Source organism: Misgurnus anguillicaudatus, chromosome 13, assembly GCF_027580225.2.
Source record: "Misgurnus anguillicaudatus chromosome 13, ASM2758022v2, whole genome shotgun sequence".
Classification (NCBI taxonomy): domain Eukaryota; kingdom Metazoa; phylum Chordata; class Actinopteri; order Cypriniformes; family Cobitidae; genus Misgurnus; species Misgurnus anguillicaudatus.
In genome coordinates, this window is record NC_073349.2 from 19,560,995 (window position 1) to 19,588,899 (window position 27,905).

A 27,905-nucleotide genomic window follows, 5' to 3' on the forward strand; every position below is an offset into this window, starting at 1 on the left:
GGGTCCTGAGATGTGTCGGGGGCCCCAGCTTAAGACATTTGATCAAATATATTAATCATAAATGCTGTGTAATTAAAAGACAATATAAGTCTAACCAACAGCACTACATTGTAAATTTTACAATGTTTTGTTTAATTTAAATTAAGTTTCGGAATGTTGTCAAATTTTCTTTGGGGGCATAAAGGAATGCCACTGATGAATCACTGCTGTACATGACTTTAAATGAAGTGTATGGTTATGAGACAATTAGTTAAGTGAATTGCAAAAAATAATAAGTAAAATAATGTCACATGAAACATTTATGTCATTGTTACTCCAGAAATAAAGTTGTGAAAGTCTTGCATTTCATAACCTTTACCACAATATACAGTAAGCTAGGAAAAAAAATCTACGGTATGAAGCATAGCAATGCAAATAAACATTTAAAACTGCATTTTGATTTAATCATTGTTATTTTAATCAAACAGTGTTTTGTAAATTGTAGCAATTCATTTAGTATGCTCAGAAATTTAGCAGAAATTCTTTGGACATGTGAAGCGGACCTTGTAGTCCTGACAGACGCCTCCAATCTGCTGTGTATTCTTGCAGGCAAAGCCATGTAATGGATCATATCTGCAGAATAAGAGAATAAGGTGCTTGTTAGTTTACAAACTGGAAAAGCGTCTAGAACAGAGTGCAAAATTATTTTGTTATATGGGCACATCATACAGTGCCTTATATTAAAAGTGCACTTTTGTTATTCATTTTGAACCAATAAAATTGGTAACCATATACTTCAAAGTTGTTTCCAGTTGGCATTACTGTGGTCCCGCTAATGGTTGCAACCTCAATGGCAATGGGTTGAGGGCAGGCCCGTTCTGGAGTTTCAGCCAGAATATTTATCAAAGTCTCATAGTCTCCAACACCTCCAGGGTTATCCCGGTCTATCCAGGGTTTCCTACAAACTAAAATGTGAAGTCTCATAAGGTGAAATATTACAATCAAATGGCACAATGTGCCTTCAAAGCATGGTTACTACCACATAAAACATGCTGAAAATGTCACCTACTTGAGCAAAATGAATCTGGGCAGAGAAAGCGCACTTTATAATCCAGACAATGCACTCCTGCTTGGTTTGCATTCACACAAGCAAACCCAGAGACAGTATTATACCTTTAGAAGATACACAATGACAATGAATTTTTGTCTTGACATTAAATAATGAACATGTTACCAAAAGTCCTACTTGTTTACATGCTTTGTAGAGAAACTAGTTATTTTTACACTTACGCTTGGAAGATGTTTCCAGTTTGAGAAGCTTGTAGGCCAGAGACGGTCTGAGCCTCTATTCCGATTGGATTCTGACATATTAACCCAGGATATTCATTGAGAAGATCAGACAAAGTTTCATAGTCTCCATTTCCACTGGGATCGTCACGGTCAAACCAACGAGTTACACACTCTGATAAATATAAATGCAGATAAATACAAAATGTAACACACAAAACAAGCAAGCAAATAGTACATTTAATAAACCACAATTTTAGGATACTAACTTGATTGGCAAAAACTTTGTGGACAAGTGAAACGAACCCTGTAGTCCTGACATGACACTTTCCCATTTACACAGGCAAAGCCCAGTAGAGGGTCAAATCTACAGAAAAAACAGCATTCATTAAAAACATTTACTTGATTGCAATATTATTAAAAGGATTTTCTGTAATGACAATGTTAAACATACATTTGAAAAATGCTTAAAGTCTGCTGTATTTGGGTCCCACTAAGGGTTGTGACCTCAATTGCGATGGGTTGAGGGCAGACCTGTAGAGGGTATTCTATCTGAATACGATCGAGGGTCTCAAAGTCTCCAACGCCTCCAGGGTTATCACGGTCTATCCAAGGTGTCCTACAGCCTGATACAGAAGATGACCAGCTTAACAACGTCTTAGGATCTCATTAAATGCAAGACATGTTGATATGATTTCGAAAAATGAATTTTTTTGAAGTTTAAGTTTTGTGCTACACATTACAATACATTATACCACGGGGCTGTTGAATACTTTATTCTAATTGGTTGAGAAGTGTTCCATGGGTACGCATTATTTTTCGCCAAACGCACAGTTAACCTGTCAAATGTCTTAAAATAGCCACCAGAGCAAAGTCAATAAATATTTAAAACATTTGGCACTGTGATCCAAAGCCATTTTCAATTTTTTTAGTTAGTGTATTGACCATAGACTAAAAAAAGATGGACGACGCGACGTTGCCTCCCATAGATATGTATAAAGGCTAGATGGCTCGTCCGCGCTGCTGGCCAACTGAGTGCAACGTCCGCATTTCGGCGGCCATCTTACGCTCACTCGTAGCATTGAGTTTCAATGATGCAGGTGCTTTTGGGTGACCATGGCTTGCTTAGTTTTTTACCGATTTTCAAGCGGTTTGGTTTGTTATAAACGTCAAAGATGTACCTATGACACTGCATACCTATACTAAAAATAAAAAATAAATTCATGAAACATGTTAAAGCATCCAGAATCATAGCCACGTTAATAACGTTTGTAAAAACCCAAACCGTTTGAAAATCGGCAGAAAACCGAGCAAGTTATGGTCACTCAAAAGCACCTGCACCACTAAACCCAATGCTACGAGTGAGCGAGCGCCCTGTCGTAAGATGGCCGCCAGGTGATGCCGTTAGGGACTCCGCCTTGAGCCATCTAGCCTTTATACATATCTATGTTGCCTCCCACCATTGTAATGAATTGAAGCCAAAAATGTCCGACCACGGTCGCCGCCATGTTACGTAAAAACGTCAGTTTGGAGCCAAGGCATGCGCAGAAGGAATCGTCCGTGAAGCCAGAGGCGGAGCCGCGGTATCAAACTTCCGCCCAAACGCTCGCGCGGCCAATTCAACCACTCCAATCATAACGACACGCCCCGTTTCTATAGCATCCAATTACAAGCTAAAATGAAACTTATCACAAAAATGAACACTTGAACATATATCAGCGTGATAACAACTACTTGAAAGGACCAAAACCATCTTTCGAAAACTTTTATTGGAAGTGTAACTTTATTTAGAGAATAGTCCCATTCATTTGAATGAGAGGGCGGGGTTATAACTTGTACTGCAGCCAGCCACCAGGGGGCGATCAAAGAGCCAAAGGCTTCACTTTTCAAGGCTTATGAGGCACACCCGGTATTGACTTACTGAATTCTCTACCAAGTAAGCTACAGGAACACTGAGAGGTCAGCAAGAAAGTTACTTTGTGTAATTTGTTAGTTAATATCAGCATCAGTTATTTTTGCAATTTTGTAGTTGTCACTCACTTGAACAAAACTCTTCCGGACAGATAAAGCGCACCTTATAGTCAGCACAATGCCCTCTTCCTTGGGCTGCATTTACACAAACTAACCCATGGGTGGCATCATATCTTCAAAAGACACAGTTACTTAAATACAATAGTTAACATTTCCACATTTCATTTTGTTACATGATTAGATACATGTGTTGCAATAGCTTTGATACACTTATACTTGAAATACGTTTCCTGTTTGAGTTGCGGAAACCCCAGAAATGGTCCGAGCTTCTATCCCGGTTGGAATAGGACAAATGTCCCCAGGGTTAGCAGTCAGCAGTTCAGCCAAAAGCTCATAATCTCCCATTCCACTAGGATCATCGCGGTCAAACCACCGGGTCGTACACTCTGATGAATACATACAATGATAATTACGGAGTCACCTTTTATCCGGAGTTCAAATTATTTTGGATTTAAAAAGTTACTCAGACAAGTATACGCAATTTAGATTTTTACTGAACAAAGATGATGCTTACCCTCAGTGGAGACTGATATATATGCACCTGTGTGTACAATAAAGATCAGAAACAGTGATTTTACTGCATAAAAACTTTATACTTCAAAAACTGCTTTTCAAACTTACTTGTGGCAAGAAGGGCCCAGATTGCAAATATCTGGAAATAAAATATATATTTAGACACTTATTTTTTTAAGTATGGAAAGATGCAAAAGCAATGACATACCTTGGCGATCATTTCTCAGCCTTTTCAGCGTTGAGTAACTAGCAACTAAATAAAAATTAACACTTATTAATTCACACCATCATTACTGCGAGTGAGATCCAGAAAAATAAACGAACACCATCATCCAAAAAACTGCCAATATATTCAGCTTTGAACAACGTACCTGCAAAGCTGCTTTAAAAACTGTGCAGATATACCAGGACAAAAGCCAATTTGTACTTCACTTCCTCGTCTCATTTACCTGCAGCACTCCACCCATCTCTACCCCACTTTACACCTGTCAAGTACCTCCTGGCTCTTATTTCATACACTTTAAATAGGAGTCAGAGGCTCCAATAGGGAATTTCAGAATCCACATTTAAACAATTAAGACTTCTTTAACAGAGTGTGGACTTTATCTAAGACATGGGTGCCCAAAATTGGTCCTGTTTGCAGGACACCGGCACCCCTGACCCAAGACTTTGGTTTTAAGATAAGAAACATCACTTACCAATGAATATATGAATTTTATTGCATTTGTTGTGACGGCCATAATGTAGGCTGCACATGTCAATGGAGTATATGGAATAAGACAGTGGTTCTCAACGTTATTCCTGGAGGCCCACTGCTCTGCACATTTTGTATGTCTTCCTTATTTAACACACCTGATTTAAATCATCACCTCATTAGCAGGGATCTCCGTGAACTTAGGTCGGTAGATAAGAGAGACATACAAAATGTGCAAAGCAGTGGGCCTCCAGGAACAAAGTTGAGAAACACTGGATTAAGCAATAAAGGACTAAACAATTGAACAAAAGACATCATTTATTCAGGCCTATCAACCTTTTTAAAGTATATCAAAAAGTCATTATACCAAATAGTTCTTGTGAAAGCTATATTACCTGTGCCTGGAGGGTCTAGATTGGTCCAGAAGCATAGAGCTGAACCTGATGTTGCACTGCTTTATTGGATATTGGAATAGTCCAACTGTGCTTCATGGGGATTACAAGTAACCTTAATGATATTTGATTAATAATGATATACAGCGTATTGAATATTTATTTGTTTTGACTAACATTTATATATATTTCAAATTTTAGTGTAATGTTACATTTATTGCAGAGACATGTTGTTTTTGTTATGTGTATTGTAAAAATATTGCCCCCCCCCCTCTTGTTTGTACTATGGTACTGATCATTTTCTTAATTAAATTAAGTGTGTTTGTAGGTGTGAGTCATGAGGTGTGATGAAGTCGAACACACCTTTCGGACTAAAACAGGGCTCATGACAAGAATATGTGGACCAAAGTATATTGGGAAATAACTAGAATTAGAAGATTGTAGTAATGCAACATTAAGATGCAAGCTGTTATTAAAGGCGGAGTCCATGATGTTTGAAAGCCAATGTTGATATTTGAAATCACCTAAACAAACACGCCCCTACCCCAATAGAATCTGGACCTTCTGTTGATAGACCCGCCCCACAGGGGCGTGTCTAGAGGGGGGGCATGGGGTGGCACCCGCCCCCCTTGGAATATGATTGGCCCCCCCTGGTGCCCCCCCTCCAATCTCATTGGGCCAGCTAGATTTACTGTCAACCTGAAAATTCCCACCGCACCATTGGACCAGAGAGCTGTCAATCACTGTTTGATTTGAAACTCGCGCGAACGCGAAGACGAAGCGAGCACAGTAGTTGCGCATTTTTAAAACAGGAGGAAAGAGATACCATGACACCCACCACACCATTGGACCAGTTGTCAGACACCCACCACACCATTGGACCAGTTGTCAATCACTGTTTGATTTGAGACTCGCGCGAACGCGAAAACGAAGCGAGCACAGTAGTTGCGCGTTTTTAAAACAGGAGGAAAGAGACACCACGACACCCACCGCACAATTGGACCAGTTGTCAATCACTGTTTGATTTGAGACTCGTGCAAACGAGAAGAAGGAGGGCTCAACAGACTCAACACTGGCACAAATCAAATAGATTTTCCATGATTACCATTTATATTTTATTTTTATATTTAAAACGGCTTCTTGTGATTTTGCTAGCGCTCAGCAGCGACTCTCTCTCTCTCTCTCTCTCTCTCTCTCTCTCTCTCTCTCTCTCTCTCTCTCTCTCTCGCGTGCACGCTTTCTCACTGCTGCGTGGAACCTCGACAGTGCCTCTCTGACACTGAGTGAAGGAGTTAAAAGGTGGCGGTGTTTTTCACCTGGGTTCCTCCGTTGTCTTTTCACGTAAAAGTTAACAGTCAACAGATGTTACTGACGTTTGATCGAGTATTATGACTTAACGAAAGGTTAGTGTTTTCCCACACACACACACCAGTTCTCTGTGCACGAGCTCTCTCTCTCCCTCCCTATGGTGCGGTATGCGCGCGCACGCTTAACAGTATTCTCTGATATTTTTGAATTTGCACTGAATTGTCTGCGCTATACGCGATCTACAATAAAACTATCACTCGCATTTAAAATTAAAAACGCTCATAAGCACAATCAGATGAGAAGAGCAACAGGCTCTGCCCTGCATGAGACACACAGGTAATCCGAAATCACCTCGTATCAGCTCTTCAATGTAAATTGTATCAGACAATGTCGCATTTAAATTAGGATTTTAGCAGTATAAAGTAACAGCTGGTTGTATTAAACACGAGGTGTTATCGGGTCGTGTTTAGTCACTAGCTTAAACTCTTTCTTGTTGTCTGACAACATATCAGATAATATGAAAAAAATAGCATTCAGTTTTGTTAAAATACAATATGGGCTAATAAACAATGAAAGTCAGATCAGACAGAGTAGAAAAACAAATGTTTAAGTAGGCTAATATTTTCCCAAAATCCTGATATGTCAGAATGTTAACTAATACCAGCTACACGCAATGTAGATAGCCTACTTAAAGGAACAGTTCACTTAATTTAAATGGTCATATACCTAAACTTGTTTCAAACCTGTATGAGTTTCTTTCTTCTGCTGAACACAAAAAAGAAAAGAGTTAAGAATGTCGGTAACCAAAATCAATTGATGGATCCCATTGACTTCATATGTAGGTACAAAATAACATGCAGTCAATAGGGTTCATCAACTTTCTGGCTACTAAGATTCTTCAAAATATTTTATTTTGTGTTCAGCCGAAGAAAAACTCATACAGGTTTGAAATAACTTTAGGATGAGTAAATTATGACAATTTATTTAAAGTTAACTATTCTGGAACAGAACTGTTGTTTAATGAAAAAAAATGAATACCATCTATATTAGAACATGTGGCATTGCACAAGATTTTGGGAACCATGCTTAATATTTTCTAAACCAGTATTTATTTTCATTTGAATTTTTTTGATTGGCCCCCCCTGACTGGTTCTTGGTCCCCCCTGTGCCCCCCCATTTATAAAATCCTGGAATCGCCCCTGCCGCCCCACACATACGCAACCCGGCATTTGATTTGATTTGATTGGCTATAAGTGTGTTTTGGTAGTCGGCCCGTCTCCTTTTCCAACGCGTTTTTCAAACATCGTGGACTCCGCCTTTAAAACCCAATGAAAAATAAGTCATGCTGCCCTATTTATGGTCCTTTGACTATTGATTGGAGAAACAATTTTTTCGAAACTTTGAATCAATTGAACCAATTGCTTCGAAAAATATGAAACACTGTTTCGCTCAAAACACCTAAATATATTCTCAGTGTGCCTCCTGTGTGAGATTAAACATGTCCCGTAATGGTTTCTGGGAATGCTCCTGTAAAGGGAACCTAGTAACATTGCTGTAATATTTACGGAATGTGTCCTGTGTGAACAAAAGGCAAAAATTATGCTTTAAGGGGAATGCGGTATTTTGTGCTATGGTACTGATCATTTTCTTAATTAAATTCGGTGTGTTTGTAGGTGTGAGTCATGAGGTGTGATGAAATCGAACACACCTATCGGACTAAAAAAGGGCTCGTGACAAGAATATGTGGACCAAAACATATTGGGAAATAACTAGAATTAGAAGATTGTAGTAATGCAACATTAAGATGCAAGCTGTTATTAAAAGCCAATGAAAAATAAGTCATGCTGCCCTAGTAATTGTCCTTCAACTATTGATTGGAGAAACAATTTTTTTGAAGCTTTGAATCAATTGAACCAATTGCTTCGAAAAATATGAAACACTGTTTCGCTCAAAACACCTAAATATATTCTCAGTGTGCCTCCTGTGTGAGATTAAACATGTCCCGTAATGGTTTCTGGGAATGCTCCTGTAAAGGGAACCTAGTAATATTGCTGTAATATTTACGGAATGTGTCCTGTGTGAACAAAAGGCAAAAACGATGCTTTTAGGGGAATGCTGTATTTTGTACTATGGTACTGATCATTTTCCTAATTAAATTCAGTGTGTTTGTAGGTGTGAGTCATGAGGTGTGATGAAATCGAACACACCTATCGGACTAGGGCTCATGACAAGAATATGTGGACCAAAATATATTGGGAAATAACTAGAATTAGAAGATTGTAGTAATGCAACATTAAGATGCAAGCTGTTATTAAAAGCCAATGAGGTAAGAGTCATGCTGCCCTAGTGAATGTCCTGCTATTTATAGTCCTTTGACTATTGATTGGAGAAACAATTTTTCGAAGCTTTGAATCAAATGAACCAATTGCTTCGAGAAATGAAACACTGTTTCGCTCAAAACACCTAAATATATTGTCAGTGTGCCTCCTGTGTGAGCGCAAATATGTCCCGTAATTGTTTCTGGGATTGCTCCTGTAAAGGGAACCTAGTAACATTGCCGTAACATTTACGGAACATGTCCTGTGTGAACAAAAGGCAAAAACAATGCTTTAAGGGGAATGGGGTATTTTGTATTATGGTACTGATCATTTTCCTAATTAAATTCAGTGTGTTTGTAGGTGTGAGTCATGAGGTGTGCGCAGCGCCGCATGATGTTGAACACACCTATCGGACTAAAACGGGGCTCATGACAATGTGGACCAAAATATATTGGGAAATAACTAGAATTAGAAGATTGTAGTAATGCAACATTAAGATGCAAGCTGTTATTAAAAGCCAATGAGGTAAAAGTCATGCTGCCCTGGTGATTGTCCTGCTATTTATGGTCCTTTGACTATTGATTGGAGAAATAAAGCTTTTTGAAGCTTTGAATCAGTTGAACCAATTGCTTCGAAAAATGAAACACCTAAACACCTCAAAACACCTAAATATATTGTCAGTGTGCCTCCTGTGTGAGAGCAAACATGTCCCGTAATTGTTTCTGGGATTGCTCCTGTAAAGGGAACCTAGTAACATTGCTGTAACATTTACGGAATGTGTCCTGTGTGAACAAAAGGCAGAAACGATGCTTTAAGGGGAATGCAGTCATCACAAGTTATCATTTAGCTCTTTAATACGGGGTTTTCAATGCAGATAAACATTCATGACGATAAATGTTAGCAAACCGGACTAAAGCAGAGATCAGGGAGCTCGTCACTATCCGCGCTTAAACGGAAATTATTCACCAGCATTAAAGAACACCACATCATGCAATCCTTTATAGTCTTCTCATAAACAAAAATGCACTCCTGAGAGAGAAATCATGGATAATAAGTACATTTTAAACACTGTGGAAAAACCTACCAAGTGCAGGAATTTAAATACGACACGCGTCTTTACGGAATGTGTGTGAACACATGCTCAGACTCCGGAAAATAATTGGCAGTGTGAATGAGCCAAAATTAAACAATCCCAGCGATCAAGCGAGTTTATTTACTGTAATCTGTTTGTGAAAAGGGCTTTAGAGTACACTATATGTCATTGTGGTTTCACACAATATACACTATACAATAAATCAGGTCACACAGACAAAGACTTTGAAATGCTTTTTTGTTTGGTGAATTTTGAGCCCTTTCCACACAGATAAAATGGAAAATAGCACATGGAAAGTGCATCCCTGGATTTTTCCGGGATCGTTTTATTTTGGTTCATTCACACTGTTCAAATAATCACAGTAGATTAATTACATTACAGCTCAGGTGACCGACTCGATTGAGATGAATAGAAGCACTATAGAAAGCTTTCTAAAGGTGTTTCCGGATTCAGATTCTTAGAAATTGCTTGCTTTTAATGCCTGCCTATGCTTATATATCTGTTAAAGGGATAGTTAATCCCCCCCCAAAAAAAATCTGTCATCATTTATTTACAGTCATGTTGTTACAATCCTTTTTGAAAGTCTGTGTTCTGATGATAAACACAAAGGAAGGACATTTTACAAACAATGTTTTTAATAATTATGCATATTATTAATATTAGTCACAAATAATTACAGTAATTTTGTTAACATTAATGCTTTAAATTCCTGAATGTAATTAATTTATGCAAAGATTTACTTATTTGGTCTTACTTTAAAGGGACATTTCACTCTTTTAAAATTTGCAAATTTTCCAGCTCCCCTAGAGTCAAACATTTGATTTTTACAGTTTTGGAATCCATTCAGCTGATTTCTGGGTCTGGCGCAAGCACTTTTAGAATAGCTTAGCACAATCCATTGAATCCGACCAGACCACCAGCATCGCACAAAAAAACAACCAAAGAGTAGTGATATTACGCACTGCCCAAAGTCCCCTGCTATTGAAAGGCTCTGTCCCAAATGGCACACTCCGGACTTGTGGTCCTCCTCAGAGTCCACACTTTGATGGCATCACGTAGTCCAGACTTTAGGGACCCTTGATGCGAGTCCACGTGGGTGCACCGGAGTCGTAGCCTGAATCCCAAACCGCCCACCTCCACACCACACAGCACGCAAAAAGCGCTACTTTGCGTACTATATAGTATGGAAGTAGGCGGCCCGGGACCCAGCCGTATTTTGGGACAGACTCGAGCATCACACCGGAAATGGAAGTTGGCCGTCAGTGTGAATTCCTCCCTTCCTTCGTCTGATTGGTCTGATTGCCCTTTCGCAAGGACTTCTGGGTTGGTAAAGTGTGCGAAGCCTGCTGCAGTGCGGGCTTTGCTGAAGGCCGCATCAAGGGGGCAAAGGAGGCGCTGATGAGCACACTTTAAAGCGTAAAAATGACAGATGGGACACCCTACGGACTCGTAGACTAAGCGAGAACGCGCAATTTAAGGCCACGAGACTGAAAGTTTACATGAAGTGCGCCATTTGGGACAGGGCCAAAGTAATCAAGGGGACCATATTTCGGTCAGTGCGTAATATCAATACGCCTGCTTCAGCCATGTTACATCAGCAAAGTCACTGATTATTACGCCAGTTTGAGAGTATAGTTCTTAACCATATCTGCCTAGAAAATCGCAGCTTTTAATTTTCTGTCGGTCTTAGTACACGATGTAACTACAAAAGAGTCAAGTTTTAAATAGGAAAAATATCCAAACTCTTTAGTTATTTCTTAACGCGATGCCAATGGTCCAATCAGATTCAATGGATTATGCTAAACTATGCTAAAAGTGCTAGCGCCAGATCCCGATATCAGCTGAACGGACCCCAAACGGGCAAAAATCAAATGTTCAACTCCAGGGGAGCTGGAAAACCAGCACATCTTCAAAAAAGTGGAATTTTCCTTTAACCTCCTAAAGGCAGTGGTGTTACCAGATAGGGCTATCTAAATTTTATATACAAAATTAAACTCTTTAAAATTTTCTATTTAGACTAAACACATAAAAAAATGGAAAAACTCTCTAGACGATGCTCTGAAAAACGTCAAGTTTTGTTAGATTTCATGTTTCATCTCATTAAAACCACACCGTATATCATTTAAAACACCAGATGAATCAATCAGCAGGAGTCAGGGGTTTACATTAGAATCTTTTACTGATGGTTCAAACTCCTACAACCAGCGGATGAAATGACATAAAAAGATTCTTGTTTAAAGGCTTTGTTCCAGCCTGCCAATCACCAGCCTTACAAAGTCATATGGATTTGGGAGGTTGACATGTATCCCAATTTAAGGAGAACTGGAAAGAGGAGATGACAGTGGAACTGCAGTCGACAAGGAAAAAACTGCTTGTGTGATGGAGCAACAAAGCGATTTTAGGCTAAAAGTCAGTGATGATAAAAGACAGCATCAAAAAAGAAACTAAAATAAAGCAACTTTAAGCAGAAAATGAACAAACAAGCCTTTAGTCATATAAAAAGGTGAATGGGGACTAAGTTAAACTTTGACACCTGTTTTGCCCATGTGGGCGAGCATGCTCATAAGAGCTCCAAGTCTCAGCACTAACTATTGATCAGGTACAATAATGTAAGAGTGTGACCGACACAATTAATTTAAACACAGACCTGACATCGCATCTCCCGTCTGTTCTCAAGTTCACATTTTGCTCATAATCATCACTAAAAACGTGAAGCTGTAGGCAGTTCAAGATGATTTTTACATGCATTAACATACTTTTTACCAGTGGTTCTCAAACTGGGGTCCGGGGCCCCCAGGGGGGCCGCGAGATGGTGCCAGGGGGGCCCCAATTTTATGACATTTTATAAAATACATTAATTTATCATGAATTCTGTGTAATTAAACCTAAAAAAATAAAGCTACAAACCACCAGCACTACTTTGTATAACTTAATATGTGTTGTTTAATTAAAATGTTACATTTTATAACAGTTTTTGTCATAAATTTTCTTTGAAGGGTCCGTGAAGTAATGCACCGTACACAAGGGGGGCCGCACGCGGAAAATGTTTGAGAACCACTGCTTTATACCATGGGTCTGTTGAATGCTTTATTCTGATTGGCTGAAAAGTGTTCCATGGGTGTTGATTATTTTTCAGTAAACCGCACACCTAACCTGTCAAATGTCTTTAAAATACCCGCTTCGCATTGTGCCGCATTAACCACTAGGGCTGGGCAAATTTTTTTATTTTTCGATTAATCGTATTTTTTACGTGGTCGATTCAGAATCGATTCTCAAAGAGCAGAATCGATTTTTTCCCCATATTTTTTTCTGCAAACACTGAACGCAAGATTAACGTTAATCACTGTTCACTGTTATTTTTTTTATTAATATAGTATTTGTATTAAATCTATAATCATTGAGTTGAATCGAGAATCGAGTATAAAAACCGACCCGAGAACCGGAATCGAAAATTGAGTCGAGAATCGAATCGATAGCGTGCGAATCGAAATTGAATCGATCTGGAACATCTTAATCGATACCCAGCCCTATTAACCACTGGGTGTGCATTATTTTCTCATAATTCAATGGCCCGTTGTCAATTATTCCTTACATAATGTATAGCTTGAATTTAGCATTTGCCATATGCATAAGAGTAAACCACAGAATCACAGACATGGACACATCTCCACAGACATAATGTAGCACAAATATAAGTCAAAATCTAAATGAAAAGGTAAGACAAAAAAAGCAATATTTTATAAAAATGAATCATGCAAAAAATCAGTGTGGATGTTAACAGTTAGATTTACACAAGACAGAAAAATACAAAGACTCTACAAACGACATTTATAACTTCTGCAAACATTAAAAAATTTTAACATCTGGGATCATCAAACTAATTTGTAACAACTCCTACTTTCTGTAGTATTTAATCCCTAGAAAAGTCCAATGTTTGGAGAATTGTCTTTTATATCAAAACTTACTACAAAATTAACTTTGGCTTTAGAATTGGCAATCTGTAAACAGCACTTTATTGTAAAATTGTTACTTGGAACAAACAAGACATCCATAGTAAATAACAGAATATGAAAAGTTTTGCACTTGTAATTTGTGTTTGGCATGTCTGACCTTAGCACCATTTGTTTGTTTTTTTACATTTCCCAGACACATTTACCAGACATAACAACATTACCAAGCATGGCAAGTGCATCCACACTATGTATATATGATTTCCCAAGTAACTTCTACCTTTACCAACAATCTACACCTGTGTCTTGGTATGTTCTGTGCTGTGACCTCATAGTGACCCCTTCCCATGGTTAAGTATCTAAGCATGCTCGCCCCCACTGGCCCTCCAAAATATCAAAAGATGTCCGCAGTCTTCAAGTATTAACACAGATTGGGCGCTAAAGCCTCAGACACTCAATATTAGATCCTAGAATCTCCACAAAAGAAAAAAAAACAGATGAGCAGGTTATTGTTAGTTTGCATCCCCCCACAAATATAATATATATATAGATTAATATGCTCATAAATAAAAATTCAGTGCTGTAAAAACATCTCCGATTCCATAGGATCTGACCCATCATCATGTTTTCATCATTGACTTACTGCTGCTGTTCGGAGTATGTAAACCGTACTGGAGCATCTGTGTTAATAGTCCTTCATTGAGCGTAAAACACTGAAATGTGAAGACTTTTGCATTTTTTATTTGGTTTAACCGGAAAAATCCTTTCTTGTAGTTTTGTCCTGTGGATCAGGTAACAGTGTGTGTCTCTTTAAATGTGAGTTGTCCTGTAAGCGTCCGAGATCTTTCCCAGTGTGTGTAAATGAGGGATTTTTCCTGTAGTCTCTCGTATAGTGTTTTAGTACTGCGTCTATGTCGAGCAGCGCTCCACGTTGATGCCCTCCTCTGCGTGGACCTGCAGGTCGATGGGTTGTGCTGGTTGTTCTCCCGGTCGAGCGTTTAGCAGTGAGACGTTCCTTACGCAACCTGTGATGCCTGCGGAGAACTTCCCATCAGTTAGTGACTTCATGTCTGGAGCTCCACCTGGAGACAAAGCACAAGTGATCTTGTGTCATTACAGCGTTGTGGATCATATAGTGGTCGTCTGATCATTTGTGGGATTAAGTATTATACACACCCAGGTATATGTTGCCCTTGGTGTCCACCATGACGCTTTTGCCTTTTGATTGGCCTTGGTGGACAGATCCTCCATTGATCTGGAGGTAGCCATGTCTACCCGTTCTGTTCATCCCCCAAGCCAAATACAAAAATGAACAAATACTTAACATTATCAGCTGAAGTCTATACTATGGTTTTTACTATGATTAAATGAGGTAAAGGGAATTACCGGACAGCGGTGACCTTGTGCCACTGGCCGTCATTCACAGTCTCTCTTGACTCAATGTTAGCTTCTCCACTGCCCAGCTGATAACTTTAGGTGAAAAAAAATCAGCCTGTTACGTTTAGATCAGATACAATCTGCTTAACTAAGCAATTATAAATCTTTTATAATTGGATAAAATGTCATCATGTTTTGAGTACTCAAATGGAAAATGTATGGTGGTGGAAAAAATTAATCACTCACCTAAACACAACTCGTCCATTTTTTAAACCAAGACTTACGAAGTCTTTGCCCTTTCCTTGTTTTCCTGGTTCCTGAAAGTGTTGTCAATAGAAAATTGAAGTCAGTCTCTCATAAATCATTGGGAGGGAAAACAAAGCAAACCGAAGGCCAATGTGACACTATGTGGGTGATATGTATAAATAAATCAAAATGGCTCTTCTTATGACAATCTAAAATAAATAAATAAATAAATAAAAATCCTGCCCTGTGCATGAACTTTATCACAGTATGCACTATGCAAGATATATATCACAGTATGCAAGATAAATATCACAGTATGCAATATATATAAATTATATAATTTATATATAATATATATAAATTATATTTATTTATAAATATATATAATTTTTTTTTAATGAATCCCTGGGCAATGTCACTGGGTAGTATCCTTTAAAAAGGAACTATTATATACCATTTAGGTGCAGAAACCTATACATTTGGTATGAATATGTACCTTTGAGGTATTAATATGCACTCTTTAGTGCCAATACTGTACGTATATCTGAGGTACTGAAACTCGCCCCAGTGACAGCTAGGGACCATTTTTCCTGACAGTTTATGATAATTTTAAAAGCGTTATGATAAAAAAATATGAAGAATAGTGTTTATATAAAATGTCTTAATCACATAACACTGTAAAAAAGCCTAAAAATCACTTACAGTAACTCAAATGAATGAACTGAATAGGTGAAAAGCAAATGATACATGCAACTAATGAATGATAAAAGTGAAACTCAACAGGTGCATTTGAAAGCATGGCAGATGATGATTTAAAACATAATGGGGTCAATCAAAAGTGTTACACTCTTAAAAATAATGATGCTTCATGATGCCATAAAAAAGAACCATTTTTATCTAAATAGTTTCATAAAGAAGCTTTAACATCTGTTTTTACAAAAGGTTATTTGCTCTTCAAATTGTAAAAAGGCAAGAAATGTTTTTTTTTAAGAAATTTTGACTGAATGGTTCTTTAAGGAACCAAAATGGTTCTTTTATGGCATCGCTGTGAAGAAGCTTTTAAGGACTTTTATTTTTAAGAGTGTATAATTCAAATACTTTCTCAATGTTACATTATATTGCATTACAGCAGACATGCTTTATTATTTTGAGATGATTCATTCATGAAAATGGTAATGCAGATACACTGTGTTTGACTGAATGTGTGGAGTGGATACCTTTGTACTATCATGCTTCTTATGGACGCTTATAGCGCCTGCGGGCTCCTGAGAAGGATGAAGGTGAGTTAGGCAGGCAAACATGCAGTGCAGGCATTAAAAACATGCAATACTATTTCAATTTAGCTTCAGAACCAATTCACTTTCTTTAAAGGGACTTTCCACTTTTCGCACTGCCCGAAAAAACTCCCCTTGTTTACCCGGAGATCGGCTGAATGGATTCCAAACGGTGGGAATCGGGTGTTTAACTCGGTGGGAGCTGGAAAATGAGCATATTTTCAAAAAAAGTGGAATGTCCCTTTAAAGAAATGGAACTGTACACAAAGATGTGTAAAATAGCAGAGATCATAATCTGTGTTTGACATGAGATCCACGGGGTTGCACATACACTGTGAAACGTGGGGTCAAACTCAGCCCATTGGGTTATACAGTAATTTAACCTACTGTATGCTGGGTTGTTTCAACCCCAAATGCTAGGTTGTTGTTGTTGTTTTTTTGACCCAACAGCATTTTTTAGTGTAGGGGCTGCCCATCCACACAAACGTACCACTCCCTGCCAAAAGACGAGGCCGTCACTAGAGACAGTGTTGATCTCTAACTCAATGGTCTCTGGAGAATCAGGAGAACTGAAACAAATCAAACAGCTGTCAGTGTTGATCAATGCTTGACCATATATGGCAAAATATAAACATCCTTAAAGGCGGGGTGCATGAACACTTTGGAAAAGGGAGTCAGGCCGAAAACACACTTGTAGCCAATCAGCAGTAAGAGGAATGTCTACTAACCGACATCGTTGCCTGGGTTGCATATGTCTGGGGCGGGTCTATCAAAAGAAGGTCCAGATTCTATTGGGTTAGGGGCGTGTTTGTAGCCTGGGAAAACCCAGACAAGTTCCAGCAAATTTAGATTTGCTCTGCAAGTAGTCTGGCAAAGAGGCCATTCAAGCCCATTTCTAATTCAGAGAAATCGCGGCACCAATCAGAAACGTTGGGGCGGGCTTTACACGATGATGACAGCGCAGTGACGGTGAAGCAGATTTTGTACATTACAAAGATGGATGCCGCCATGGAACATCACTCATTCGAATCTGCTATAGCGTCTGTTTTAAGTGATTTAAACTTTTCCTTTTCGCTAAAACCCGTGCGAAGAACAACACTCAAGCCTTCATATCTAAAAAAGATGTTATCGCTGTCTTACCGACTGGATCCGGCAAAACTTTGTTATAGCTCTGCATACGTCATCTACTTCATCGCTCTGATTGGTTTTAGGTCTATCCAATTGGACACAGAGGCATTTGAGAGGCGTCCGTTGGTTTGGCCCCTTTGGAAATTATTTGTCTATGAAGCTTTGCCAGTCCATAATTCAGTTACTACTGAGAATGGTCTAGTTTTAACCAGGCTAGCGTGTTTGTTTAGGTGATTTCAAATGTCAACATTGGCTTTCAGAGATCATGCACCCTGCCTTTAAATGGACAGTTCACCCAAGATATTTTTTTGAAAATGCACAAACATTTTTTGTTTGTTCGTACAAACCAAATTTGTCACAGTTATATTCTAAGTATAACTTGTACAACTTGTGCATTGAAAGACATTCCTTTAAATTAATATTAAATCAAAATAATAAATTCCACATACCATTACAATTAATTTTGCATAGTGCTCTCACCTTCGGGGGAACATGGGCTTTGGAAGGGCAAGATACCCATTATCATGGAAATATGCAGAATGTTGAAGAGGAGAGTCTGCAAAACAGAACCACAAATGTTCACCACGTGCTTGTTATGTGTGTATTACACTGCCACCCTGTGGAGCTTCAGCAAACTACAGAACAAATGCACATCAAAACTCATCTCTGACAACACATTCAATCACAATCTGGATCATTTTGTTTGCTAGCCTTTGGGAATACTTTCAACTGCTGTACACCTCTCACAAGATCACATACATCAGTCTTGTTGCATTTAGAGAGATACAACGGTACAGTACAACAAAGGTAAATCACAAACATCCAACATCCATTTGATTCGTTATGAGATAAATGCAAATGAATGCCAGTAACAGTTACACGTTGACATTCACAGTTTGAAACAACAGTGCACATTCCTCACAAAAGCATTCGATTGGTCCATGTGATACCTGCAGAACCTTCAGGCAGTACCTCATGCTTCCCTTATTCAATGTTTTTGGCCTTAAACTCACCTGTGTGGCCACCTCAAGTGTGTAAAGGAAGGACATTCAGTGGTTAGTAATGATGACAGATGTTTCTTCACAATATGAGGACATTTCTTTACAGACTTTGTTGTAGACGAAAGAGGTGATAAAGAGATGACAAAAAGATTTCGGGAGGAACATAGAGATAAACTGAAACTGCGGCGAGTGACTGACCAGACTCCTAAATACTAAAGGGGAAATCTATGTAGTTTGTAATGCAGAGAAGTATACATGGGTTAGTTTTAAAACGGTGTCCCCTGTAAACGTTAAAATCCGTGTAAAGTCATTTCAGAGAATTGTTTCTAAACACATGATACATTTTAGAAATGTATTGCTGAAAACATTACAAAACTGTGAACTGTTACTAAATTGTGTGGAGTTACACGTTAAAACGTTTTTTTTTTCACATTTCTGTGTGTTAAGGATTATTTGGGCGTGGCTATCTGCGATAGAGACAGAGCGCATCACGTCATAACCCCTAATTTCCACCTACTGCGGAAAGGCTGCGGATCCGTTGCGGAACGGCGGCGGAGTCAATCGGTTTCCATTCAAGTCAATGTGTGTATTTCCACTGACTGCGTTCCGAATCCGTCACAGCAAAGGCCATCCGCAGCCCTCCGGCACAAATACGCAGAGCTTCTATTTTTGACGGATGCCAGACAGCTCCGCAGGGCGGAGCCATGAATTTATCGCGTGATCATACCTGAATTCGGGACAGGGGCGTTGCTAGACATAAAGCTCTACTGGGGCACGGGCCCCCCATTTTTTTTTTACTTTTTCTTAAAAACCTGCGGTGTGCAAGATACAATTTCCTTTGCTTAACCCACTATTCCAATATTGCAACGAGTACTGGGAAAGACAAACATTTATTTTAAAATATTTAAGTATCATCTTCATATATACATATATACAACATTATTAACATGTTTAAAGGCATAAAATGTTTATAATAATGGCAGGAGAGAAAATATTTTTATGCACATTTGCATTTTACATAACAATGATTAATAACTTTCTTTTTTCATTTTATGACTGCTACTAAAAAATCTATCTTAGTTACTGCTAACTATTTATGTAATGACCTAGAGCTAGTGAACTAAATATTAATTTCATATCTGAAAATACAGAACACAGTTTTTGTATGTGAACAATGCAATTTTATAGACTATTGACAGAGGTTTTTCTGAGATTTTCCCTCTAATGTTTGAGCCCTGACAGGGTAAGATGTTATGTGTCTTTACTCCCTTAAATTCATTATCTCTCATTTTTGCTTCCCTTTTCCTGCTTTGCACAAAACATTTCTGATGTCCATCACATGCATCAATGATCGGGTGAAAATAAGATTTTCATTATTATTTAGAAACGTACTTTATTCTCGTCATGTTTTCATAAACCAACTCAAGCGCGTGTACTTTGTATGCGGCTGCGCACGGCAAAACAGTCGCGTGCACGCCTCAATTCATGTCCGCGTCCGCGCACCAATTCATGTCCGTGCGCGGACGTGTCAGTGCAACTGCTGCGTCGCTTTTTCAAACGTGAATTGGGTAACTACATTCCGTTTTGCCGTGATTGCCTTTGTAAATGAATAAACTCGTTAACTGCTAAAATGTAAACTTGAGGTTTACACAGGGGCACAAAAGATTTACACTGGGGCACGTGCCCCAGTGAAAGGGGTCTAGCGACGCCCCTGATTCGGGAGATCTCGGCTGTTTCTCAATATGCGTTCTTCAGCGATCTTGCGTCCTCGTGTCCTCGCTCTACGTCATCATTAACGGTCGAAGTTTATTCCAATTCTCAAGAATGCAAGGACAGAGGACGCATGAAAATACCCGGATGTGTTCTTGATATCGAGGATGCATCGAGTGCAGACTTGCTGAAATCGCTTTACGCCCCAGAAGTCATTGCGGCAAAACTTCCGAGTTCGTTCTTCCAAGGTCGCCTGGCAAGACCGATCTCCACGAGGACGCAAGTCCGTTCTTTGCGTTCTTGGAATTGAGAAACAGCCCTCGTGTTGGGATCTGGGCTGGTTTGTAATAACGTCATAATTCAACGTCATAATGGGCGGAGACAGAACTAGATATCGCGCGATCTTCATGTGAATTTGCGAGAACTCACGGGTCCTCGTCACTTCAGCACGCAGCCGCTCTGCAACAAATACGGATCCAGTGGGTATTGGCCGACGGCGGAGCCGTAACGCAGCGGAGCCGATCTGCAGCCGTTCCGCAGTCGGTGGAAATCCGGGGTAACCTGAAAGCACTCCATCCGTCTCCATTGACTTTAGGCCCGTTCGACTTCACGAAGCGCCGCAAGAATCGACAGCCGGATAACGCCAAAGCACCGCGAGAGCGAGATGAAATATGATTTCTTGAATCATTCTCGCGGTACTTTGACGTCACCCGGCTGCCGGTCCCCGCGGCACCGCATAAAGCCGAACAAGCCTGTTGTATCGCAAGAGGCTGCCTCCTTGTCATTTCTGGCTTATAATAACAAAAAACAGAATAATGCCTAAAAGCTGCTGTGTGACAAGGTGTACAGCTAACAAGCCAAAAACCCAGAAATAAGTTTCTATAAGCTGTCGACACCCAAAAACGAGCGTTTATAAGACACAAAAGTGGAAACAGGCAACTTGTCATAGTACTACTAAAAAAGTAAAAAGTAAAAGAAATGCGCCCACTAGGGGGCAACGTAGTCGGCGATCCACTTTTTTCTCCTTAAAGGCTGGGTTTTACAGCTCAACAGCCTACAAAAACGTATTTATGGGTTTTTTGGCTTGTTAGCTGCACATCTTGTCACACATTATTCTGTTTTTTGTTACAAGCCAGAAACGACAAGGAGCCAGCCTCACGCAACACAAAGTGAATGGAGAAGGTTGAACTGCTTTTTTCCCCGGTGGGCGTGGTTTTCAAAAGATTAAGTAATGGGCGTGGTTTCAGCGCCACCATCGGATACGCCCCCCAGCGTTTAAAAGCAGAAAATGCATCTTATTTTTCTCAAATTTTAAGTAACTTCATTTATTGGTGTTCAATAATTATTCAAATTAGTCTGGGTGGTTAATAAAACATTTTGTGGTGTGACAAACTTTTAATATCACTTTACACAGACTTTAAAAATAATACCAGAGCTAACACCTCATACTTTATACATAGAATTCCCCTTTTTCATTTAGTTTGCCAATTTATTGTACATTTAGAAACTTAACATAGGAGACGCAAAGTGAAGATGAGTTCATTAGGAAACCCATTATTTTAGGGAGATATTTACAAGCTGGTACATTGATGCCATTGTACTATACCTAATTTACAAACAATTTCAGAGACAATGTCAAGTACCTATTGGATATTAAACAAAAATGCTTTAACAAGTTATATTTAATTGGGAAGCAAACTGCTTAAGATTTCAAGAGCCATCTTCAGAGAATAAATCCAAGTTTATTTCTTTTTTGTTTTGTAGCCTACTAGCAATTTTTTTTATTCAATCTGGGGTTCCTGTAGCTAAATTTGTAAAGCATTGTGTTAACAGTGCAAAAAGGTGGGTTTGATTACAAGATAGCGAGTTGCTTCTGATATAAGCGTATGGCAAATGCATATATGTAATGTACTATAACATAAAATTTGCTTGACTTTGGCACATCACCATGTAAATGTCTCCTAAAATAAAGTGCTTCTTTTCCCATTTTCCTTCGTTGTTCCCATCGTAACGGTTGGTTGTCATTGATATTTGGTGTTATTTGTGGTGTTATTCAATTTGCGGGCACAGGAGGACATTTTTCCCCTGGTTAGTGACGAGCGTGTCAGGCAGTCTGGAATCATACTGTACCATTTCCCCCACTACCCTCCAAATTCTGCAGCTGCTCGGAGAAGCTGGAGTCCTGCCCTGTGTTTGTGAGATATAGCCATGAGAGTGAAGGGATGAGAGGACATTCACACATGGCCAACACGCTACTGCTGGATGATGTTAGTTTGACTGATGTTGCAATGACAAGTTATAAAGAATAATTTCCCTCTAGTGCTTTATGGTGAATCATTTACAGCTGTGGTTCAGTTTTAATGCAAGGAAATGCCTTTACTTCCACTGAGAAAGCCAATGATTACAACATGACAATCGGGGCAAACTATGTCTAAAGAGACCACTATGTCGTCAACAAAAACAAACAGTATTACATAGTCTTAAAACCAATGTGCAAAGCCTCGCATATATATGATAGTGTTTACCTAACTGACAATATAAAAGGTGTTTAATGTACAATACTGTGAAAAAGTTTTAGGCCACCATGCCACTATTAGTTTAGTTGTTTTTGCAATGCAATACAGAAAAACAGAATAAAATAATTTAGTTTATTTAAATTACTTAAACCTTATTGAAATTAGAAACATTAGAAAAATTCTAATGTAAAGAATTTAGTCTCCCTAAAAGAGTACAAGATGTGCTTAGTGCAAAGAAAGGTCACACCTAATACTGACTTTTGCTTGAAGAAGCCATTTTATTCTAAAAATGATTTTCTTAAAGGGGACATGTCATAAAAATCTGCCTTTTTCCATGTTTAAGTGCTATAATTGGATCCCCAGTGTTCGTATCAACCTAGAAAATGTGAAAAAGATCAACCCAGTAACTTAGTTTTGGTAAACCATTCTCTGCAAGCATGTGAAAAATAGGTAATTGAAATTTGTCTCCCCTTGTGATGTCAGAAAGGGATAATACTGCGCCTTAATCTGGACTATCCAACCACGACACTGCCATTTAGTGCAGAACAGCTCATTTGCATTTTAAAGGAAACACCCAAAAATTGCACATTTTTGCTCACACCTACAAAGTGACAATTTTAACATGCTACAATAAATTATCTGTGGGGTATTTTGAGCTAAAACTTCACATATGTACTCTGGGAACACTAAAGATTTATAAAAAAAAGTATTTTTTCTATCAAAAGGTCTATCAAAAGAAGGTACAGATTCTATTGGGGTAGGGGCGTGTTTGTTTAAGTGATTTCAAATGTCAACATGGCTTTCAGAGATCATGCACCCCGCCTTTAACAGGTTACAGCTTTCACACATTATACATAAGCAGCATGGTGCAGGGAATAACAATTTGCTTGGAACTATACTCTCATTCTGGCGCAACAATCAAGGACCCCGCTGCCGCACCATGGCCGCAACAGGCGTAGTGACACCACGCAGTGCCCGAAAATAGTCCCCTGCTATTAAAAGTTACTAGGAGGTCTGTTTTCAGGCACTGCGCAACATCATGTGCCACCCGCAGCCACGCCACAGAAGCAAAGTCCCCGACCACCACGCCAGAATGAGAGTGTAGTTCCTAGCCATATCTGCCTAGTTAATCGCAACTTTTAATTTTCTGTCAGTCTTAGTACAAGATGTAACTACAGAAAAGTCAAGTTTTAAATAGTAAAAATATATAAACTCTTTGGTTATTTTTTAGCGCGATGCTAATGGTCTAATCAGATTCAATGAATTATGCTAAGCTATGCTAAAAGTGGTAGCGCCAAAGCCGGAGATCAGCTGAATGGATTCCAAAACGGTAAAAATCAAATGTTTAATTCTAGGGTAGCTGAAAAATTATCCTATTTTCAAAAAAAGTGGAGTGTCGCTTTAAGCTGTCTATAGCTACTATTCATGGTTTGGATTTTGTTCTGTGTCGATTTCGTAAATGTAATGCCCCCCAGTTTCAAGATGATCAGGTTTGTAATCATTTTCAATAGCTGCTTATGCATGTGGTGTGAAAAAGGCTTGAAATAGTACATAGGGAGGGTAAAGACGCAATGCAAAACAAAAGCATCAAGTTGTACACAGACCTTTCTCACAGTGTCGTCCTGTGTATCCAGCAGGACACACACAGAACTTATTAACACAGGTGCCACCGTTCTGGCACTGAGATGAAACCCGACAGGCCTCCTTCACTACTTCACAGCGGTCACCTTAAAAACACCAACAACAAAGAGAAACTGAACAACTATAAACAATTCCTTTCCTGATGCTTTAAGAGCAAAAGATCTGAAAACATTAGGTTTATGCTACGTACAGACCAAACGCGGGGCATCACGTTACTCGCTCTAGATTACTCGCGGGATTTAACTTCGTGTCATGCAAATTTTTCACTTGAGTTGAATATTTTCAACTTGGGCGAAGATATGTTTGATGCGTATTGCCTGTGTTTTTGCGGCAAACGCGCCACCCCATCTGATCGCGTCTTTGCATTGACTTTGTATGTAATCTACTCGCAGAAATCATTGAACTCGCATTTGGTGTGTATGCCCCAATATTTAATCAAAATTTCAGGTTGGTGCTTTTTACAGCACATTGATTCTGAGAGTGCAACACGGACATAGCAGGTACAGTAACAAACCATGACTGTGATGTAAACTTAAAGTTACAGCATGCAAATAATAAACTCGGCGACTCACCCTCATATCCCTCTGAACATAAACACTGATACTCATACTCAGCAGTGGACATACAGGTGCCTCCATGCAGACAAGGCCTGCGATCACATGGCCTGTCGACTTGGCTACATTGCCTGATGGATCTGTTCTCAGTAAAGCTGTAGGAAATATCCACCTTCTTTCCATTGATGAAGACCTGTAAAGAGAACATGATTCTAAAATGAGCTCTGTTTTAAAACAGTAAACATGTATGCAAACAATGTCTGAAGACTCACCTCTCCTATGCATCCTTCAAACAGCATGCTAACGTTTGCAGGTTTAGGCAAGATGTCCATGCTGGGCACTCCTCCCAGATACATAGCTGTGAAGATATTAAGACCCTGGGCTTTGCCTGGAGAAGAGCGTGAGATCTCCCGAGCATGGTCCACCTTTAAGGAACCGTCTTTATCGAGCCGCTCTGCCACTACGCGATGCCACTTATTCAGAGACACGGGATCTTGACTGCGCAGAACAGCTTGACCTGAAAGCATGGAAAGATACCCAATTATTATTGTGATATGCATCAATTGTCATGCATCACGATTGTTCTCATAATCACCTGTTCCAAGTTCATAACGAAATTCGACATGTCCATTCACCATGGACAATGTGACAAAGTCCTCCACTTTCACCTTCTGGCCACCACAGAAGAACATCAAACCATCTGGATCCATAGGCTTGAACTCCATCTCAATCCGGAGGTCATTATGAACATTAGTAAGAGGAGGATAGGCAATATAAGAATCCTCTCCATCAAACAATGGAGTCGTTACCAGAGCACCTGGGATTGGGATGAAAACGGTAGTAAGAACCAAGACAGACCTTATAGATCTTCACATACTGTATGATTATATACGTAGTGAGCATTACCATCCATGCATTTGTCTCCAGACTTGCCCAGATGACAGCGACACTTGTATCCGAGACCATTGGGATTGTTAATGCATGTGGCATCTGGTCCACACGCCTCTGTTGTGGGCAAGAAATATGAATGAAGTGTTGAGGTTTGCCACTTGACATGCTGAAGCATTACCTTAGTGTGCATACTAACCACTGTGGCAGCGCAGAGAGGAGTGATGCTGGCAGTTGCTGCCTGTGTATCCTCTCTGACAATTGCATTTGTAAAGACTGGCAACAGAATCTTCACACTTGCCACCATTCTGAAAACAACACGTGACTTCGGTTATTTGGTTTTCTAAGATAGTATACACCATTAGAAGGGCTCTCAAATATATATGGACACTTTAAAAATTTGAAAATGTATTTGCATTACAAAAATATGAAGGCATTTATTACAGGGTTCCCACTCCTTAGTTAACTTTAAATTCAAGGACGTTTCAAGGATTTTCCAGGTCCAATACCCTCAAATTGAAGGGCAAAATGTGGGGACACATTTCAAGAGAGAGCAAGGTTACATTGTGCTACCTTTTAAGATACATTGTTACAGTTCCCTTTCGAGGGAACTCGTGCTGCGTCACTGCGGTGACACTTTGGGGACGCTTCCGGGGTAAGTGCATCTGAATGTTTATATCAAATTCAACCAATTGTGAGGCTTAATGACAAAGAGAGGGTGACGCGGGAGCCAGGAAGTATATCGCTATCTGAAATATTGCCAAAGACGGCGTTACAGGGATGCAGGAAGTATGGCAAGGGAGAGACGCAGGGTCTCGTTCCCTTCTCAGGGAACAACAGTTACATACGTAACCTGAGACATTTTCATGTGTCAAATACAACTATGCAAAAAAGCATTTTGGTATGAATCAACATTCGCATACAGAAGATATAAGCATTTAAAGCAAACAGTTTAGCACGTGTGCTTAAAAGGCTACACATTTTATGATATCCTACACTACACAGGGAATAATATGGATTTTTTTCAAGAAAACTTGCATAAAATAAATTCAAGCACTTTCAATAACCTGTATCTATGTATGTATATTTTCAAAAACTTCCCAGGGCCTTATTTCCCCCAGGTTCTTTCAAGGACCTGTGTGAACCCTGTTATTTGAAAGAAATGGCAACCCCCCACTCCCCAATTTTTGGCAGGGTACATTTTATACTTAATAGTTTATTTGTGACCACTGTACAGTATATGTTGATTTCAGGAATATTTTTGTTTGTAGGGGTTTACCTGGCATGGTAGGTCCTTGCAGGTGGGACAGTTTGAAACTCCAACAGAACTTTTCTCGAGGTCTTTGAAAATAACCTCATCGCCTTGAATAACCAACTGCTTGATACAACCTTGACAAAACATATAAACCAATATTCAGTGAAGAAAATACATAATAACGTTGCACCTAATATTCTCCACAAGTCTTTATTGCACAAAATACACATGTAATCGAAAAATATAATATATTTCTTACCAACAAACCCTGTCTTGATTTCTGCGGTTTTGGCGATCAAACTGTAATTTGGATAGCCACCCACAAACAGCTCCTCATTCAGATCCAAGCCCTTGAATTTTCCCTACATGGACACAGCATGTTTTTTTTTTTGCATTATTGTCATTACACAGTATCACAATCAGTAATATGAGACTCAAACAAAACTAATTTGTGTTAATTCAGGATGAGTTTCGGGGGGTGTACCTGTGAGCTTCCATTAACAGGATGTTCTCCATCCACAACAAGTGAACCGTGCGTTAGGTTCCTGTGGAGCTCTACAGTGTGGAACTCACCCAGTTTAATGGAAGTAGGGTATCGAATATTAGCCATCCCAGAGCCAACGTCAAACCTGAGGAACGTAAATATGAACATAACATGATAAAAAGGCTTTTGTAAGGTTTCCACAATGTTAGCACTATTTATCAATGAGATGTATACTTTATGGCAGGATTACTGAGCAATAATAAAAC

At 39.2% G+C, this 27,905-nt stretch overlaps 2 protein-coding genes across 4 annotated transcripts in view; both read right to left on the reverse strand.

The window, feature by feature from the left end:
- Window positions 1-433: 433 nt before the first annotated feature.
- LOC129430489 (mucin-5AC) lies at window positions 434-4,952 on the reverse strand. 3 transcript variants are annotated; one of them, XM_073875305.1, is made up of 12 exons: window positions 4,900-4,952; window positions 4,019-4,063; window positions 3,919-3,949; window positions 3,812-3,838; window positions 3,509-3,683; window positions 3,307-3,407; window positions 1,721-1,892; window positions 1,536-1,633; window positions 1,270-1,441; window positions 1,049-1,152; window positions 768-944; window positions 434-607 (listed from the first exon to the last, which is right to left on the reverse strand). In XM_073875305.1, exons 2-12 carry the CDS (start codon window positions 4,028-4,030, stop codon window positions 510-512), a joined length of 1,167 nt encoding a protein of 388 aa, XP_073731406.1. In that variant the 5' UTR covers window positions 4,031-4,063; window positions 4,900-4,952; the 3' UTR covers window positions 434-509. The 3 variants fall into 3 exon arrangements, with proteins under 3 accessions (XP_073731406.1, XP_073731408.1, XP_073731407.1); XM_073875307.1 differs by lacking the exon at window positions 4,900-4,952 and adding an exon at window positions 4,509-4,533; XM_073875306.1 differs by lacking the exon at window positions 4,900-4,952 and adding an exon at window positions 4,182-4,260.
- An 8,811-nt stretch (window positions 4,953-13,763) lies between these two features.
- Window positions 13,764-27,905, reverse strand: part of hspg2 (heparan sulfate proteoglycan 2) — a 130,961-nt gene continuing 116,819 nt past the window's right edge. Inside the window, exons 79-95 of the mRNA XM_073875297.1 lie at window positions 27,640-27,784; window positions 27,415-27,517; window positions 27,180-27,289; window positions 26,100-26,208; window positions 25,919-26,017; window positions 25,608-25,829; window positions 25,285-25,529; window positions 25,031-25,205; window positions 24,422-24,544; window positions 22,432-22,488; window positions 18,071-18,146; window positions 16,953-17,031; window positions 16,406-16,453; window positions 15,189-15,259; window positions 14,952-15,035; window positions 14,742-14,845; window positions 13,764-14,647 (exon numbers count right to left, since the gene is read on the reverse strand). Of these exons, the coding sequence (XP_073731398.1) occupies window positions 14,475-14,647; window positions 14,742-14,845; window positions 14,952-15,035; window positions 15,189-15,259; window positions 16,406-16,453; window positions 16,953-17,031; window positions 18,071-18,146; window positions 22,432-22,488; window positions 24,422-24,544; window positions 25,031-25,205; window positions 25,285-25,529; window positions 25,608-25,829; window positions 25,919-26,017; window positions 26,100-26,208; window positions 27,180-27,289; window positions 27,415-27,517; window positions 27,640-27,784 (2,023 nt within the window). The 3' untranslated portion in view covers window positions 13,764-14,474. The remainder of the gene's footprint in view (window positions 14,648-14,741; window positions 14,846-14,951; window positions 15,036-15,188; window positions 15,260-16,405; window positions 16,454-16,952; window positions 17,032-18,070; window positions 18,147-22,431; window positions 22,489-24,421; window positions 24,545-25,030; window positions 25,206-25,284; window positions 25,530-25,607; window positions 25,830-25,918; window positions 26,018-26,099; window positions 26,209-27,179; window positions 27,290-27,414; window positions 27,518-27,639; window positions 27,785-27,905) is intronic.

Bases quoted from the DNA above. Each gene is read 5' to 3' on its own strand.
- LOC129430489 (XM_073875305.1), bottom strand. The intron at 1,634-1,720 runs GTATGTTTAACA...TTTTTTCTGTAG, and splicing joins ACTTTAAGCATTTTTCAAAT to ATTTGACCCTCTACTGGGCT. The intron at 608-767 runs GTTACCAATTTT...TCTGCAGATATG, and splicing joins AAACAACTTTGAAGTATATG to ATCCATTACATGGCTTTGCC.